The 16,007-nt window shown below is 46.2% G+C and overlaps 1 protein-coding gene across 1 annotated transcript in view; it reads right to left on the bottom strand.

Moving 5' to 3' along the window:
* Window positions 1-1,502: 1,502 nt before the first annotated feature.
* The window catches only part of SERPING1 (serpin family G member 1), a gene marked incomplete at its 5' end in the record, with an annotated part of 160,201 nt that continues 145,696 nt past the window's right edge, over window positions 1,503-16,007 (bottom strand). The window contains one exon of the mRNA XM_082268947.1: window positions 1,503-1,803. Coding sequence (XP_082125073.1) covers window positions 1,550-1,803 — 254 coding nt within the window. The 3' untranslated portion in view covers window positions 1,503-1,549. The remainder of the gene's footprint in view (window positions 1,804-16,007) is intronic.

Genomic DNA, 16,007 nt, shown 5'->3' with positions numbered 1-16,007 from the left:
ACCAGACTTTCACAGACTGATCGGCTATAAGAGCTCCATGCGCCTTGCCAAGACAAACTTATAAACTATGTGGAACTTTGTCAAGGAAACTGCCATGATGGATTGACTCTTTGGGACTTGTTACCCGACGAACTCAGGCACAGACCAGTTGGGGGTCTAGTACCTGGTTCGTCTACCTTTGGGGGAAAGATATGTGACGGTACTAACCGTCACTATGAGTTAAAGACAGATAAGTAATGGTTTGAATTGCTTAAATATTTGTCAGCAAAATCTTCATATAGAAATATGAAAATTTAATACCACCTTACACAGTGTATTCCATGCTTGGCTGTGAGAGAGACACAAAGACTGTCGTTCGCAGACTTCCCTATTGTTTGTGTATTGGAAGGGAATGTGTATTGTGTTAAAGTTCACCTGTCTGTTCCATTGTTAAATACCTCACATTGTTCTGTCTGTCTACCTTAAGAGAAACTTATAGGTATGTGGATTGGATGCTAAGGGGAAGGGGGGATTGTCCCACATTGTAGATTTTTGTGTACACTGTATGAGAGTGTAAAACTCTGTTTCTATTGGCTTATGAATATTACGTCCAGTCTTCAACAAGGTCCACCTAGGCGGTAACCTCGTGGGTGAAAACTGTATATAAGTCTGTTCAATAAAGGAGTTCTAGAGTTACTTCACCCTCAATCTAGAGTCCTGTCTCCCACTGGGGGAATCGGCTACAAAGGATTGCTATGTCCTCCATACTCCCTTGGATAATCCCTAAGCTCTTGTAAAAGATTGTGTAAGAGCTTGTTTTGCTGCACTCTCTGGGGAAAGACAGGTTCACCCATGGGAACCTGGAGCCTTGTCGTAGGTCCAAGGTGGGTAGGAGATGCCAAGACCCTAACCAAGCTGCGGCGGTTTGTGGGGTCTGAAGTGGTTATGGTGTCTGGTGTGGAGTGCTAACAGCCCTCGGGAAGCACTAGGAGCATCTGTCAACGGAGGTGCCTGGTCGGGGTGCTGATTGATCCGTTACAGTTGTAAAATGCAATATTTGCATTTTATGCATGGATGCATTTTTATTCTCGCAATTAGATATTCTTACAATGGAGGGTGTGTAGGCCCATGTAAAGAAATGCAAGATGAAAAAGGACTGTACTTTGTTCTCGTCCAGAGCTCTGCTGGCTGTTCCAATGGGTTATCATCGGCTTCAGGACAAAAAAGCCACACTCCAAAATAAAAGCCATTAATCCATCTAGTGCAAATTAATAATACATTAGATCCATTGGACTGCTTTTGTACTCAATGGGTCGATGAATATAGCCCTGGGAGTGCAGCCTCCTTTTTACCTTGACTGATATATGTCTGATACTATTAAATGTACAGTGGACTGAATAGGCCAATAAAGAGACAAGGGTAGAGACAAAAGGAACTACTGTATATTTAATACGTTCAATATTATATCTGAATTATTGGTCGCATACAAAAACAGTTTAACTTGCTTTTTTTTATTTGCGGAATTAACACATTTTATTTCTAGCTCTTCCTTTCACCTTTTCTTATCTCCTCACTGACTTGGATCTTTAACATGTCCAATAAGGATTGGAACTCTAATATCATCAGACACTAAAATGAAGAGAAAAGGTCTTCGCACTGCAAAAACTGTGACAGTGCGAGCGATGGTTATAGCAGAGGCAGCCGCAGCCTCTACTCCTTCTTCCTTGATTTCAAAAAGAGCCTGGTGTTGGACATCACTCAAAGCAAGGTCTGTGCTGTTTGATAGAGCACATAAATTTGGATACTGAAACAGATCATAGAGACCTAAAAAAAAAAGCCAAAAGATGAAAATTATATTGGTAGATCTGATTAAAATGGTACATTTTGACATATTCTTTAAGAAAACGGAAGAGATAATGAGCAATGGAAGCCAAACTTACTGAATATTTCACAGATAGTGACATATGGATTCATATTTCATAACAAAATACATTTTCCCCCAATCATCTTGAACAACAAAAGGAAAGGCTTCCTCCTCAAACAGGAACCGGAAACAAATCACCAAAAAAAAAATCTGACTAATTTTGCTTAGAAAAGTCCAAGTACCTAATACCTAAAGCTAAAATAAAGAAGATTTGCTTGTCAACATCAATAAATGAAAAAAAGAAAGTGCGCTGATCGGATAGTGAGAAGCTGCTACCCTAGAACTTTATGTAGTGAAGTGAATGATGGATATATACAGTATATCAGGTGCGCTAACCAAATCAATATGTGAAATTACAGTGAGATCATGTTTAACTGAAAACACGACGGAAGGGTCTGGAAAAAAACCAACCAAATGAACTTGTTAGTGGATATAAGTGTGCTGATACAAACTCAAATACATCAACAGTATTAACAATGAATACACCAGTGTGTGTCAAAATATGGGTGACCACAAAGTAAATAACGTGACAAAATCAGTCCCAAATAATGCACAAACAAAGTCCAAATCGAAAGTTCTTGTAATGAAACCGTTGAGCCGGAAAAGTAGAAACCACGTGAGTAAATTCAGGGTCCCACCACCAGCTTAGCTTCTTACCAGATAGATAGATATTATGGGCATATAAATGTATAGCTCCGCTCCAGAGATCCCACACCAAGGGAAAAGCCAAAGGGATATACTACTAGTGTCTCCAAGGTAGAATAAGAATGGTGAGCCTCTTACCAGACAAATGCATAAATGGAGCTGTGAATATACGAACACTCCTCTCCTGTGCAGGATGTGGTAAGGATCTCTGGTAGATATTCGCTGTTCTTATCCTCAGTATGAATGGGGAAAGAAGAGGGACCGCCAATAGTGTATTATCGCTTTATAACATTTATTGTGAATAAAAGATTGCACTTACATGCATGATGAATAGTACACGTTACAGTCTCCCTTGTGATGCCCAATCGGAAGGAAACGCGTCAGAGAGGAGGTGCTGCATCATCACTAAAATTGTAATACGGCGGTCCGCACTGCAGGCGGCCGCCGTCATCTGCACTTTGCAAGGGAGACTGTAACGTGTACTATTCATCATGCATGTAAGTGCAATCTTTTATTCACAATAAAAGTTATAAAGCGATAATACACTATTGGCGGTCCCTCTTCTTTCCCCATTCATACTGAGGATAAGAACAGCGAATATCTACCAGAGATCCTTACCACATCCTGCACAGGAGAGGAGTGATCGTATATTCACAGGTCCATTTATGCATTTGTCTGGTAAGAGGCTCACCATTCTCATTCTACCTTGGAGACACTAGTGGTATATCCCTTTGGCTTTTCCCTTGGTGTGGGATCTCTGGAGCGGAGCTATACATTTATATGCCCATAATATCTATCTATCTGGTAAGAAGCTAAGCTGGTGGTGGGACACTGAATTTACTCACGTGGTTTCTACTTTTAAAGCTCAACGGTTTCATCACAAGAACTTTCGATTTGGACTTTGTTTGTGCATTATTTGGGACTGATTTTGTCACATTATTCACTTTGTGGTCACCCATATTTTGACACACACTGGTGTATTCATTGTTAATACTGTTGATGTATTTGAGTTTGTATCAGCACACTTACTGTATATCCACTAACAAGTTCATTTGGTTGGTTTTATTCCAGACCCTTCCGTCTTGTTTTCAGTTAAACATGATCTCACTGTAATTTCACATATTGATTTGGTTAGCGCACCTGATATATATATATCCATCACCAGCTTGTCAACATCAGCCTTTTGTGAATTTGCATGCAGTTGCTTAAAAACTGGATTTTGTCTTACCATAAAATCCTTTTCTCTGATGTTCGTTGACGGACACAGCTCCATATTTTCTTTGACCCTTGGGATATGCTGCTCTCCATAGGAGTAGGACAATAGGTGAAAACAAGTTTGACTATGCCTATAAGGCAGCCCTAGAGGGTATACTCCCACTTCCTGCTATAGGACTTCAGTTTTGTAACAAGCAGTGTCAGAAGAATACATAACCCAACTCAACAGAGGGGTGGGTGTTGTGTCCGCCAATGAACATCAGTGCAAGTACAGTAAACAAAAAAAAAAATCCAGTTTTCTCTTTCGTTCATTGACGGACACAGCTCCATATCTTCTTTGACCTTTGGGATGTCCCAAAGCAGTCAACATGAGGGGTGGGAAACACAGCAATACACAATTCCCAAAAGGCTAAACATAGCCAACCAGGTAAACCAGGAGCTCGACCAGGAACAACTGGAGCTCACCAAAGAAGAAAAAAAATACACCCTCAAGAGGCAGGAGCCTCTGCAACGGCAGCCTGCAAAACTTTACGGCTGAAAGCAGCATCCGCAGATGCAAGTACATCTGTAAAATTTGTAAATCTTTGGGAATGTGTGTACAGACGACCACGTGGCCGCCTTGCACACCTACACCACTGTGCCTGATGACGGAAGGCCCAGGAGGCAATAAGTGCCCTTGTAGAATGCGCCTTAGCAGGGAAAGGAGGAACCTGACCTCTGATGGAATAGGCCCGCACTACCATCTGCCTGATCCATCTGGAAATGGTCGCAGCAGATGCGGCCTGCCTCTTACGAGATCCATCCGTAACGACATACCAAGAATCAGATTTTCGAATCGACTCAGTCACCGCCAGGTACACCCTGATTGCCCGGACCACATCTAGGGAATGTAAGGCAATTTCTTTACGATGTTTCGTCTTAGGGCACAAACAAGGAAACACAATGTCTTCATATAAGTGGAAACCCGAGACGACCCTAGGAAGGAACTACTGACAGGGACATAACACCACTTTGTCCCTGTGAACCACCAGGTAAGGTGACCGACAGGACAACACAGCCAGCTCCAACACCCTGCGTGCAGAAGTAATAGCCACCAAGAAAGCCACCTTCTGTGACAGAGTAAGCAGAGGAAGGTCATGCATATTTTCAAAAGGCGTTTTTTGAAGAAGTACCAAAATTAAGATCCCATTGAGTTACCAAGGAGAAGCCAAATGGTGAACCCCCTATAGGAAAGTGTGAACCAAGGAATTTGCAGCCAACGGCCATTGGAAAAAAATTGTCAAAGCTTAAATCTGGCCCTTTATGGTCCCCGGAGCCAAGCGCTGATCTACACCCTGTTGTAGAAACTCCAGCAGACGGGACACTGAAAAGGAACAGGGACAAAGCCCCGAGACTCACACCAAGAAAAGTACACCCTCCAGACTCGATGAAAAATCTTCCTTAAAGTAGATTTTCTGGCTTTGTTTGCAGAAGTCTCGGCAGAAGTTGTAATGGGGGGAAAGCATAAATCTGACAATACTGACCCCACGGCGGCGTTGGCCAAAGGAAACCGAGGCCTTGCAAACAAACCTTCCGGTTGAGACGAGAGGCCAACAGGTCCACACTGGGGGTCCCCCACCGGAGACACAGTTGTTGAAACACATCCGGGTGAAAAGACCATTCGCCTTGCTCCAACGTCTGTTGACTGAGGTAGTCTGTCTGCCAATTTTCCACCCCTGGAATGTGCACAGCAGAGAGGGCTGGAACATATTTTTCTGCCCACCTTAGAAGGCCCAGCCACTTCTCTGGCCGCAAGGGCACTTTTTGTGCCTCCTTGATGATTGACATATGCTACAGCCGTGGCATTGGCTGATTGAATCCTTATCGGGCACCCCTGTAGAAGATCCGTCCACAGGGACAGGCAAAGCCTGATTGCCCGAATCTCCAGGATATTAATTGAAAGACTGGACTCCTCCCGAGTCTAAACCTCTTGAGCCGAAACTGTGCCCAAGACACCTCCCCACCCGGACAGACTGGCGTCCGTGAAAACCACTGTCCAGTACAGAGGGAGAAAGGACTTCCCCTGTCGAAGCACTGGGGAAACCGCTGTCCAGTACAGGGGGAGGAAGGACTTCCCCTGTCGAAGCGTAGGGGAATGGAGCCACCAAATCAAGGATCCCCTCGCATTCCTGCTCAACAGGATCAGATTGTCCAGAGATTGAGGATTCTTGTCCCATTTGGCAAGAATCTCCTTTTGCAGAGGCCTGGTATGGAACTGAGCAAACAGAACCGCCTCAAAGGTGGAGACCATCAAGCCCAGCACCTGCATGTAAGTCTTGAGAGACGACCGATGGTTGGTCAACAGGAGCCGAATCGCATGCTGCAACTTTAGCAGTTTCGCCTCCGGCAGAGACACCTTGGCTGAGGCACCCTGGCTGAGGCTGAATCGAAAGTCAAGCCCAGGTAGTCCAGGTTATTGGACAGAGTCAGTGCTGATTTCTGAAAATTCAGTTTCCAGCCAAACTCTTGCAGAGTTCGCACAGTGATGTTCAGATCAGACGGAGACTATGCTCGTAGAAGAAGATTGTCCAGGTACCCCAGTACCGCGACCCCCCTTTGCCTGAGCAAGGCTAACACCAGGACCAACACTTTTGTGAACACCTGAAGAGCTGCGGCAAGACCAAAGGGTAACGCCACAGATTGATATTGCTCCTCTCCCACGGCAAAGCGAAGAAAATGCTGGTGCCCAACATATATTGGGATATGAAGGTAAGCATCCTTGATATTGATAGATGCCTGAAAATCCACTTGATGAAGGGATGTCACCACCGTGTGAATGGATTCCATCCAAAATTTCTGAACCCGCACATAGCGATTCAGAGCCTTAAGGTCCAAAATTGGACAGACCTTGCCTTCCTGTGAACAATAAACAGATTTGAATAAAATCCCTGAAAACGTACTAACTCTGGAACCGACACACTTACTTCTTCTGATAGCAGATCCTGCACCGCCCTGTGAAGGCCCTGCAGCCGATCCAGGGGCATGCGCAAGTTGGAAGGAAAGAATGTTGCTGGGGGCAAGGACCGAACCTCGATCTTGTAACTGGACCGAATCAACTCGTGGACCCATTTGTTTTGAATGAAAGAGGTCCATGGGTCTGGAAAGAAAGTGAAGACAGATACGGTGGGGGCGCCCCTTCAGGCAGAGGAGGGCTTGTCTGTGGGACCAGTGGAACCCGCTTTTGACTTACCAGCCCAGGGTCTCTTGGAACCTCTGGTGAAATTACGGGTGGATTTTGATCCCTTGTCCTGTGAGCCCGCATGACGAAAGGGCAGTTTGTGAACTGAGAAGAAAGGACCACCTTTTTGATGAGGCTCTTTGCTCTTGGCAACCTGTGGAAGCAGAGTACTCTTACCTCCCATAAGACCTTTATGATCTCTTCCATAGAAGGGAGGTCTCCTGCAAAAGGGAGTTCAGTCAACACCTGGCAGACCAGTATTTCAGCCAAATCATGCAGCGAAGGATCACAGCTGTCACATACACTCTGCATTCGAAAGCGGCCGCATCCAGAGAGGCATCACAGATATACTGTAACCCCTGTATCAACTGATCCACCAGCTCAGGAGGATGTTGACCCCCCATCGAAATCCTGGAGCAGAAGCTTTGCCCATTCCGTTAAGGTCTGGGAGGCCAAGGTGATGGCAAACTTGAGAATCCACCAACGGTGGAACTGTCAGTTTCTTCAAAAGGGGCTCTACAAAAGGATAACCTAGCAAAACGCTTTGGTATCCCAACCATGCCTTTTGGGGATTCCCCACTGACTTGCGACAATCTTGGATGGTCTGTGGGTACCAGATTGCGCCGACGCAGCCGACACAGCATTAGCTGTGTCCTCCAATTTAAAAGTTTCCCACACTCATACAATCAGTGCCTCCACAAGTGCCTTTTCATGCGTGGCTGTAGTGAAAGAGGATACTGTCAGAGCACTCAGGGTGCATGGACGCAGACCAGGCGGGTTGACTCGCGTCCGTGGCGGCCAAATCCACCTTAGAATCTGAGGAGGCAGGGGATACAGGGAAGGCAGGGGGCACTTCTTGCTAGGCCGCTTTTGAAGGGACATATCAACTTTGGACACTAGGGACTGCAGGACTGCCGTCATGGCCGCCAGGGCAGACTGAGACCCGGAGGTTCCTGCAGCTTCCGAGAGTGGGCCAAGTGGTGACACATGCTCCAGGGACTCCATTCTTAACCTGGGGACCGCCCGCAAAATGTGTAAAACAATTGCTAAAATAATCCCCCCCACCCCTGAAGCAGTGGTACTACAAGTCCCAGCACACCAGCAGCGCTGCTATAGCAGAAAGAGGGAGCTGCACCCTGGAGGGACTCACCACCAGCTTAGGGAAGGACCCAGAGAGCCTTGCTGCTTCCCATGTGGCGTTCAGAGAGAAAGAGGAAACGCTGTCACTGCCATTAGAGGCCCATCGCCACATCAATGCTCCACAGACATAAAGAAAATGGCCGCTGCATTGATTGCAATGGGAAACTCCGCCAGACTGCACAAACATAGCAGCCGAAGCTTCAGCACAGTCTTCCACAGAAAAATTAGCTGTGCCAAGTGGTGCAGCACGACACTCAGGACCCCCAATGGCCCATCAGGTACCTGTAGCCCGCCAGGGGGCCCTAAAAAAATGCCACATAATAATGTTATTGTGAGCCGCAGGCAGGGCGCTCCTTCCCCCCTCCAGCCCAACACTGCATGACACCCTGTACATGAAAGTAGCCTGGCAGCCCCGGGGAGGGGGGAGTAAGGGGGGTAGGTGAGGGCGACATGTGCAGGGTGACCCCACTAGTGAAGGGGAGGGGGGGACACCATGTGGTAATGAAGGGCACATAGGGGGCCTTCCAACCCAAGGAAAAGGCTCGCATCCACCCTAACACTTCCCAAGAGGAGAGAGGGGACCCTACTCACCACACCTAGAATGTGCACAGCAGAGAGGGGGCACCACTCCTAGCAGTCCACCGCACCATCTTGGAATGGGGGTGCTGCAGGCCAGAGGTACGCTGCGAATCAGGTCGTGACCAATGTCGTGACCAGGGCTATGTGTCTTTATGAGGTGTTTCACTTGCCGGCCAGCCCCCGTCCAGTGGGGTTATGTCGCGGAACTAAATTTGGGTCGCGCTCGCTGGCCAGACTAGGAGGACCATAAGGATCTAGCATATCCAGTGCACCGCCCAGTCCGGCAGTTGATTGTAGTTCTCACAGTAACAGAAAATAATAAAAGAAGAAAAAAATTCAGTTAAAAAAAGAAAAGATGCCAGGACCAGAGATCCCAGCAAGGAACTAGGTCCTTACCCCTGACTAGGCAGAAAAAAAACTGAAGTTCTATAGCATGAAGTGAGAGTATACCCCCTAGGACTGCCTCTCCAGTCTAAGCATTAAAAGTGTGATCTCTGTAACTTACAGTTATGATGAGATAGCAATGACCCAATCTTAGCTGAATAAACAGACTAGAGATTGACTGATTATCGGCAACACCGATATATCGGGGGCCGATATGCACTTTCCCCCGATATATCGGAATCGGCCTTTTGATTTACCGATATTGCCGATATTTTCGTGACCTCATCGCGTATGTTGCACTGGACAGCTTTTAGGCCGCCTCCCTCTGCCTCCTTACAGTGTCTTTTACCTGCCGCTGCCACACTGGAGTCTGCATGCGGCACCGGTGGTCGGTCGGGAGAGTCAGGACAGAGTTCTTCTACATCTAGTGAGTGCAGTGACCAACAGTCTGACACACGTTCTATATTCTGTTCTGTGATAATTGATAACAGTGACCAACAAAAAACACTCTCTCTGACACACGTTCTGTATCTGTTCTGTTCTGTAACTCAGCTGCCACGGCCACCCACTCACCCACCACCCACAGCTGCCCGGTGCCAGCCAGCAGCCCAGTCCTACACAGTCCACAGTGTAGTGTACCAGCCAGCCACAGGCCCTGCCTGAGTCCTCCTCCTGACTGTACCAGCTCTCCAGCTACAGGCCCTGGGCCTGAATGTGCCAGGCCAGCCACCACACAGGGTGCCAGCCAGCCAGACACAAAAGGGTGCCTGCCAGACAGCCACAAAAGGGTGCAAGCCACGAAAGGGTGCCAGCCAGCCAGCCACCCACCACAGGGTGCAAGCCAGCCAGCTACCCACCCCCCACAGGGTGCAGGCCAGCCACCCACCCACCACACATGATGCCAGACAGCCACCCACCACAGGGTGCCAGCCAGCCAGCCACCCACCACAGGGTGCCAGCCAGCCACCCACCCACCACATGGGGCCGGCCAGCCAGACAGCCACCCACAAAAGGGTGCCTGCCAGACAGCCACAAAAGGGTGCAAGCCACGAAAGGGTGCCTGCCAGCCACCCACCCACCACATGGGGCTGGCCAGCCAGACAGCCACCCACAAAAGGGTGCCTGCCAGACAGCCACAAAAGGGTGCAAGCCACAAAAGGGTGCCAGCCAGCCAGCCACCCACCACAGGGTGCAAGCCAGCCAGCTACCCACCCACCACAGGGTGCAGGCCAGCCACCCACCCACCACACATGATGCCAGCCAGCCACCCACCACAGGGTGCCAGCCAGCCAGCCACCCACCACAGGGTGCCAGCCAGCCACCCACCCACCACATGGGGCCGGCCAGCCAGACAGCCACCCACAACAGGGTGCCAGCCAGCCACCACATGGTGCCAGCCAGCCAGCCAGCCACCACAGGGTGCCAGCCACCCACCACAGGGTGCCAGCCAGCCACCCACCCAACAGACGGTGCCTGCCTGCCAGCCAGACAGCCACCCACAACAGGGTGCCAGCCAGCCACCACAGGGTGCAAGCCAGCCATTTTTTGTAAGCCTAAATTAGTGTCTAACACTTTCTTGTTTCAATGGAGATCTATGGGGATAGAAAAAGGGAGTATTTCTCTTCTCCATCGCCAGTAAAATCAGTAGCATTGTGCAACACATGCAAAAACAATGTGAGCATGGGATCAATAACTGCAAAAACCAAAAATACGTCTAATCTTTGGGCCCATCTAAGAGTTCATCATCTTGAATTGTATAATGCAGCACAGAAATAACAAAATGAATCACAAGGTGAATCATCCCTATCCCAGGCAACAATAACAGATATGTTTCAGAAAAAAACAGGTGGCAAAAATCTGATGGAAGATCACAATTGCTGGACAGAGTAATCACTGAGATGATGGTCACTGATAAACAGCCATTTACAATAGTGTCTGACTCTGGATTTAAGCTGCTGATGTCCATAGTTGAGCCAAGGTACACTCTGAAGAGTGACAAGTTTTATCGAACTAAAATGCTGCAAAAGATTCACGAAAAGGTTGTTGACAAAGTTAAGACTATGCTGTAATCAGAGAATGCTGGCAACTCACTCTCATTCACGACAGACTGCTGGTCAGGACAAACAGAATCACTAATGAGTCTTACATGCCACTACATTGACAGCGGATGTACAAGAAGGTATTTGGTGTTGAATACAAAAGTGATGCAAGGATCCCACACTGGGGAGTACATTAAAGAAACGTTTCAAGGCATGCTAGAAGAATGGGGAATCAGCAAAGACCGAGTGATGCTTGTGCTGTGAGACAGTGGAGCGAACATGGTTAAAGGTATGATACTTGCTGAAGTGTCAGACCTCAGTTGCATGGCACACACCCTCCAACTGGTGGTAAATAATGGTCTGTCACACCAGAAAGCTTTGCTGGACATTATTACCATGCTGAAGAAGTGCGCAGGCCATTTTCACCATTCTGTTATTGGCAAGCAGCAAGTTGCATTCAGGAAGACCTTGGCCTACCCAAAAACAACTTGATACAGGCTGTTCCAACACAATGGAATTCAACGCTACACAGGTTACAGAGGATGCTGGAGCAGAAGCGAGCTCTCACTATATATTCTGGTGAATATGGACTTGGAGGACATTCTTGCCCTACTGCAGATCAGTAGGACATAGTAGCCAACATTATAGAGACGCTCGTCCCTATTGAGGAAGTGACACTGGAGGTGAGTCATTACGACTCATCTGGTTCCTAAGTGATCCCATGTGTGAGAGTCTTGAAGATGCTTCTTCAACAGAATGAAGGACCCAACACATGTGGCATCAAAGCATGTAGGCAGGGCATGAGGGACAGCCTCGCCAAAAGATTTGAGAAGCATGAGGAGAATAAAACTGTTGTGCTTGCATGTCTTTTGGATCCTCGATACAAGAACCATCCTTTCTCTTCTGATGATGTATTGGCCAAGGCAAAGCAATGGCTGATAGAAGATATTCAACAGAAGGTGCAGGAGGTTCCTTCTGACAAAAAGAAAAGTCAAGGACAAGAAGAGAAGGTTTCTGATGTGGAAGAGCAGGATGCAGGAGAAAAATGTCCCAAAAGACAACGGACAGAAGAGAAAATTCTTTGTGGTCAAATAGATGCAATGTTCAGCGTTTTATTGGGGCCTCATGCAGAGGATTCATCAGAATCGGCAATAATGAGCCTGGATGATGAACTTCATCTCCATTTGAAGGAACCAGTAGTTGACAGAAGAAGTCATCCTCTTCAGTGGTGGAAACAAAATGAGGCATGCTACAAAAGACTTGCTTCTCATGCTAGCAGATACCTTTCTGCTCCTCCTTCCTCAGTACCAAGTGAGCGTGTTTTTAGTGAAGTGGCAGCAATTTATGAAAAGAAGCCATTTAACTGGTGAACATGCTGAAATGTTATGCTTTCTGCACTATAATATTGTTCTACTTAACTGGGAGTATTGATTTGAAAGTGTAGCTAGTCTATAGTAGTGTCTGTCCACCAGTCCACTGAGTCTGTCCAATCCACTGTCTAGCTTGTGTCTATCTATTTTTTTCTAACAGTTTTGCACTGACTGCGCTGCACTGCAGTCAGTGCAAAAGTGATAGAAAAAAAATAGACATAGACAGTGGATTGGAGTCAGTGCTTGTGGACTACTGCTGCAGTAGAACACCACTCACTGCTGCAATAATTTTAAATCACTACTGCAGTAGTGATTTAAAATGATTCCAGTGAGTGAGTGCCCTACTGCAGCAGTAGTCCACAGTTCAATCCACTGTGTAGCTGTTGCCTTGCTTTTCTTCTCCAGTCCAATCCACTGTGACATGTGTAGCTTTTGCCTTGCTTTTCTTCTAGCAGTATTTCACTGACTACAGTAGTTGCAGTGAGTGCCATACTGCAGTGCAGATAGTCCTCTACTGACTCCAGTCCAATCCACTGTGACATGTGTAGCTTTTGCCTACTTGCCTTGCTTTTCTTCTAGCAGTATTGGACTGACTGCACTGCAGTAGCTGCAGTGAGTGCCATACTCCACAGAGAGGTAGTCCTCCACTGACTCAGAGTCCAGTCCAGTACAATCCACTGTGACCTGTGTAGCTGTTGCCTTGCTCTTTTTATAGCAGTTGTGCAGTGTATATGTGTGTATTTTATTGTGTAGCTGTTGTAATTGCCTAGTTCTTTTTTTTTCCTAGCAGTTTTGCGCTGACTGCACTGTAGTAGTGAATTACAATTTTTATATTGCAGTGAGTCCACTTTATTATACATTAATGCACAATCAGCTGATGTGAAATGCTAATGTCCAACTCCTTGCAATTTAAGTTTTCCTATCAGTTTTTATGCAGTTAAGGTGTGAAGAACGAGCAATTAATGTTAAAAATTTTAATAAAGATTAACATGTTTGTTAAGAGATTTGTGTCGAAATTTGTGTTTTTTTGGGAAAATTATACATGTGTGAAAATATCGGCCAGTATCGGCTGATACCGATATGCGATCAGCGAAATATCGGTATCGGCAATGAAAAAACAATGTCAGTCGATCACTAAAACAGACAGTGACTCAATCCAGATGACACCTTAACCACTTTGCCACTGAGTACCGTAGTACTACTGCTGCAAAGTGGCTCGTTATCGTCTGACGACGTAGACCTACGTCGTCAGACACTCCCCCTTGTGGGCGGCGCGCAGTCACAGCAGGACCCCTTGTGGGCGCTGCTCTGCCCCGATCGTCAGGGATCTAGTGTGGAGATCCGCCCGCCTGTGTAAACACAAGCGGGCGGATCTCCCAAGTGACAGGGAGTGACAGATCGGAGTGTTCAGCATAGCTGAACACTCCGATCTGTCCCTGGCTCACACAGTCACCTCCCCCCCCCCCCACACGTCAGTAAGCACCAGGCATACATTAACCCCTCCCTCTCCAATAAAATTAACCCCTTCCCTGCCAGTGTCATTTTTACAGTAACAGTGCATATATATAGCACTGATTACTGCAGTAATGTCACTGGTACCCCCAAAAGTGTCAAAAATGTCAGTCAAGGGTCCGATCTGTCCGCCGCAATGTCGCAGTCCCGCAAAAAAAATCGCAGATCGCCGCCATTACGCGTTAAAAAAAAAACACCAAAAATGACAGAAATCTTTCCCTTTGTTAGTAAACGCAATAACTTTTGCGCAAACCAATCAAAATACGCTTATTGTGAATTTTTTTTACCAAATATATGTAGCAGAAAACAAATTGGCCAAAAATTTAAAACAATTTTGATTTTTACATTTTTTTGGGGGGAATTTCATATTAAAAAATGTGAAAAATATTGTTGTTTTTTCAAAATTTACGCTCTTTTTTTGTTTATATCGCAAAAAGTAAAAATCGCACAGGTGATCAAATACCACCAAAAGAAAGCTCTGTTTGTGGGAAAAAAAGGACGTAAATTTCGTTTGGGTATGGCGTCGCACGACCGCGCAATTGTCAGTTAAAGTCGCACAGCGCAGAATAGCAAAAAGTGGCTCAGACGTAAGACAGCAAAATGCTCTAGTGGTAAAGTGGTTAAAGATCTTGTGAAGTTTAATCCATAAACTGTGAGGATCTTACAACAATCAACATTGGATAGGTCAAAAGATCATAATGTGATCCACTCCATGAGACATGAGGCTGAGATGTATTACTGGGAAAATGAACAAAGGGGTGAAGCTATCTATACAGGATAAACTGAGCTAAGGGGAGGGGAGAAACCAGGAGCAGGAGAATACATATAACATTTAAAGGTGTATCACAAGGCATGTGAAACATGACAGGCATAGTCAAACTTGTTTCCACTTAGTGTCCTACTCCTACGGAGAGCAGCATAACTCAAGGGTCAAAGAAGATATGGAGCTGTGTCCGTCAATCAACAAAAGAGAAATATTATTTTCTTGCAAAAGTGTTGAGTTTATATGAAACTTGCAAGGAACGAACGACTAACATGTCAGCTCCAGGACCCTATTTTGAATGTGAACGTTTTTTTAATATACTGTATCTATAATTTTCTTCCTGGGTGATTTTCCATTACTGGTCGTTAATTCAATTCACTACTACTACTAGGGAAGTGTGTATGCATCACAGGGGTTTGGCCCAGTGCCCAAACAAGGCTATCTGCCCTGGGTGAAGATGGAACTGCACCACCTAAAACCCCCCTGCTGGTGTTGGAGGGAATAGAGCTAATGGCGCACAGCAAAAGTTTAATTTAAAATAATTACCACCTATAGGACCTGTCTGAGCCTGTACAGCACATGTGAATGTGATGTGACAGTTATAAAGGACACTGTGTTTGGGGACACTGCGGTGACAGGCAATGATCTGGTGACATTGACTGCTGTGGCAGTGATCAAAGACAATAGCTGCTGGTTAGACAGCCGTTGTACATGATTACTGCCACAACAGGATAATGTCACCATAATGGCTAAAGACTGGTCAAAAGGAGCTGCTATCCCCAGATTATACGCAACTTGCAAGCACGAGTTTTCAGCTAGAAAGGTCTCCAGTAACCTTCCAATCTTCAAACAATATATGGAGAAATCTGGTGCTCAGTGTAATGGCTATAATCAAATGCTCTTTATTAAACTTGGTGTAAAAACAAATGTGTTTCATCCTTTGGGCCTTAATCATAAGAAGTTGAATTTAGACATAGCATAGTATTTTGCTCTTGCAGCAACCCCTTTAGGAGCTGCAAGTAGAATGATATCCCCCACCTAGCAAAGCCAGGGACATCAAATATCTGCCATGAGTCTGCTATGACACCTGACCACTCATGCAGTGGTGACCATCACAGTACACTGTTTCTTATGGAATTCATTGAATTGTGTGGTTCTGGTACACAGTATCAGTCCAAACATTAAAATAATGTCACATGTGGTTTTACATGTGCTAGCATCTTGATAATGCTGCGATTTT

This window comes from Pelophylax lessonae (genome assembly GCF_965119305.1).
Source record: "Pelophylax lessonae genome assembly, chromosome: 9".
NCBI classification, from domain to species: Eukaryota; Metazoa; Chordata; class Amphibia; order Anura; family Ranidae; genus Pelophylax; species Pelophylax lessonae.
Note: the sequence above shows the minus strand (reverse complement) of the source record. Positions and strands in the feature narration are given on the sequence as shown.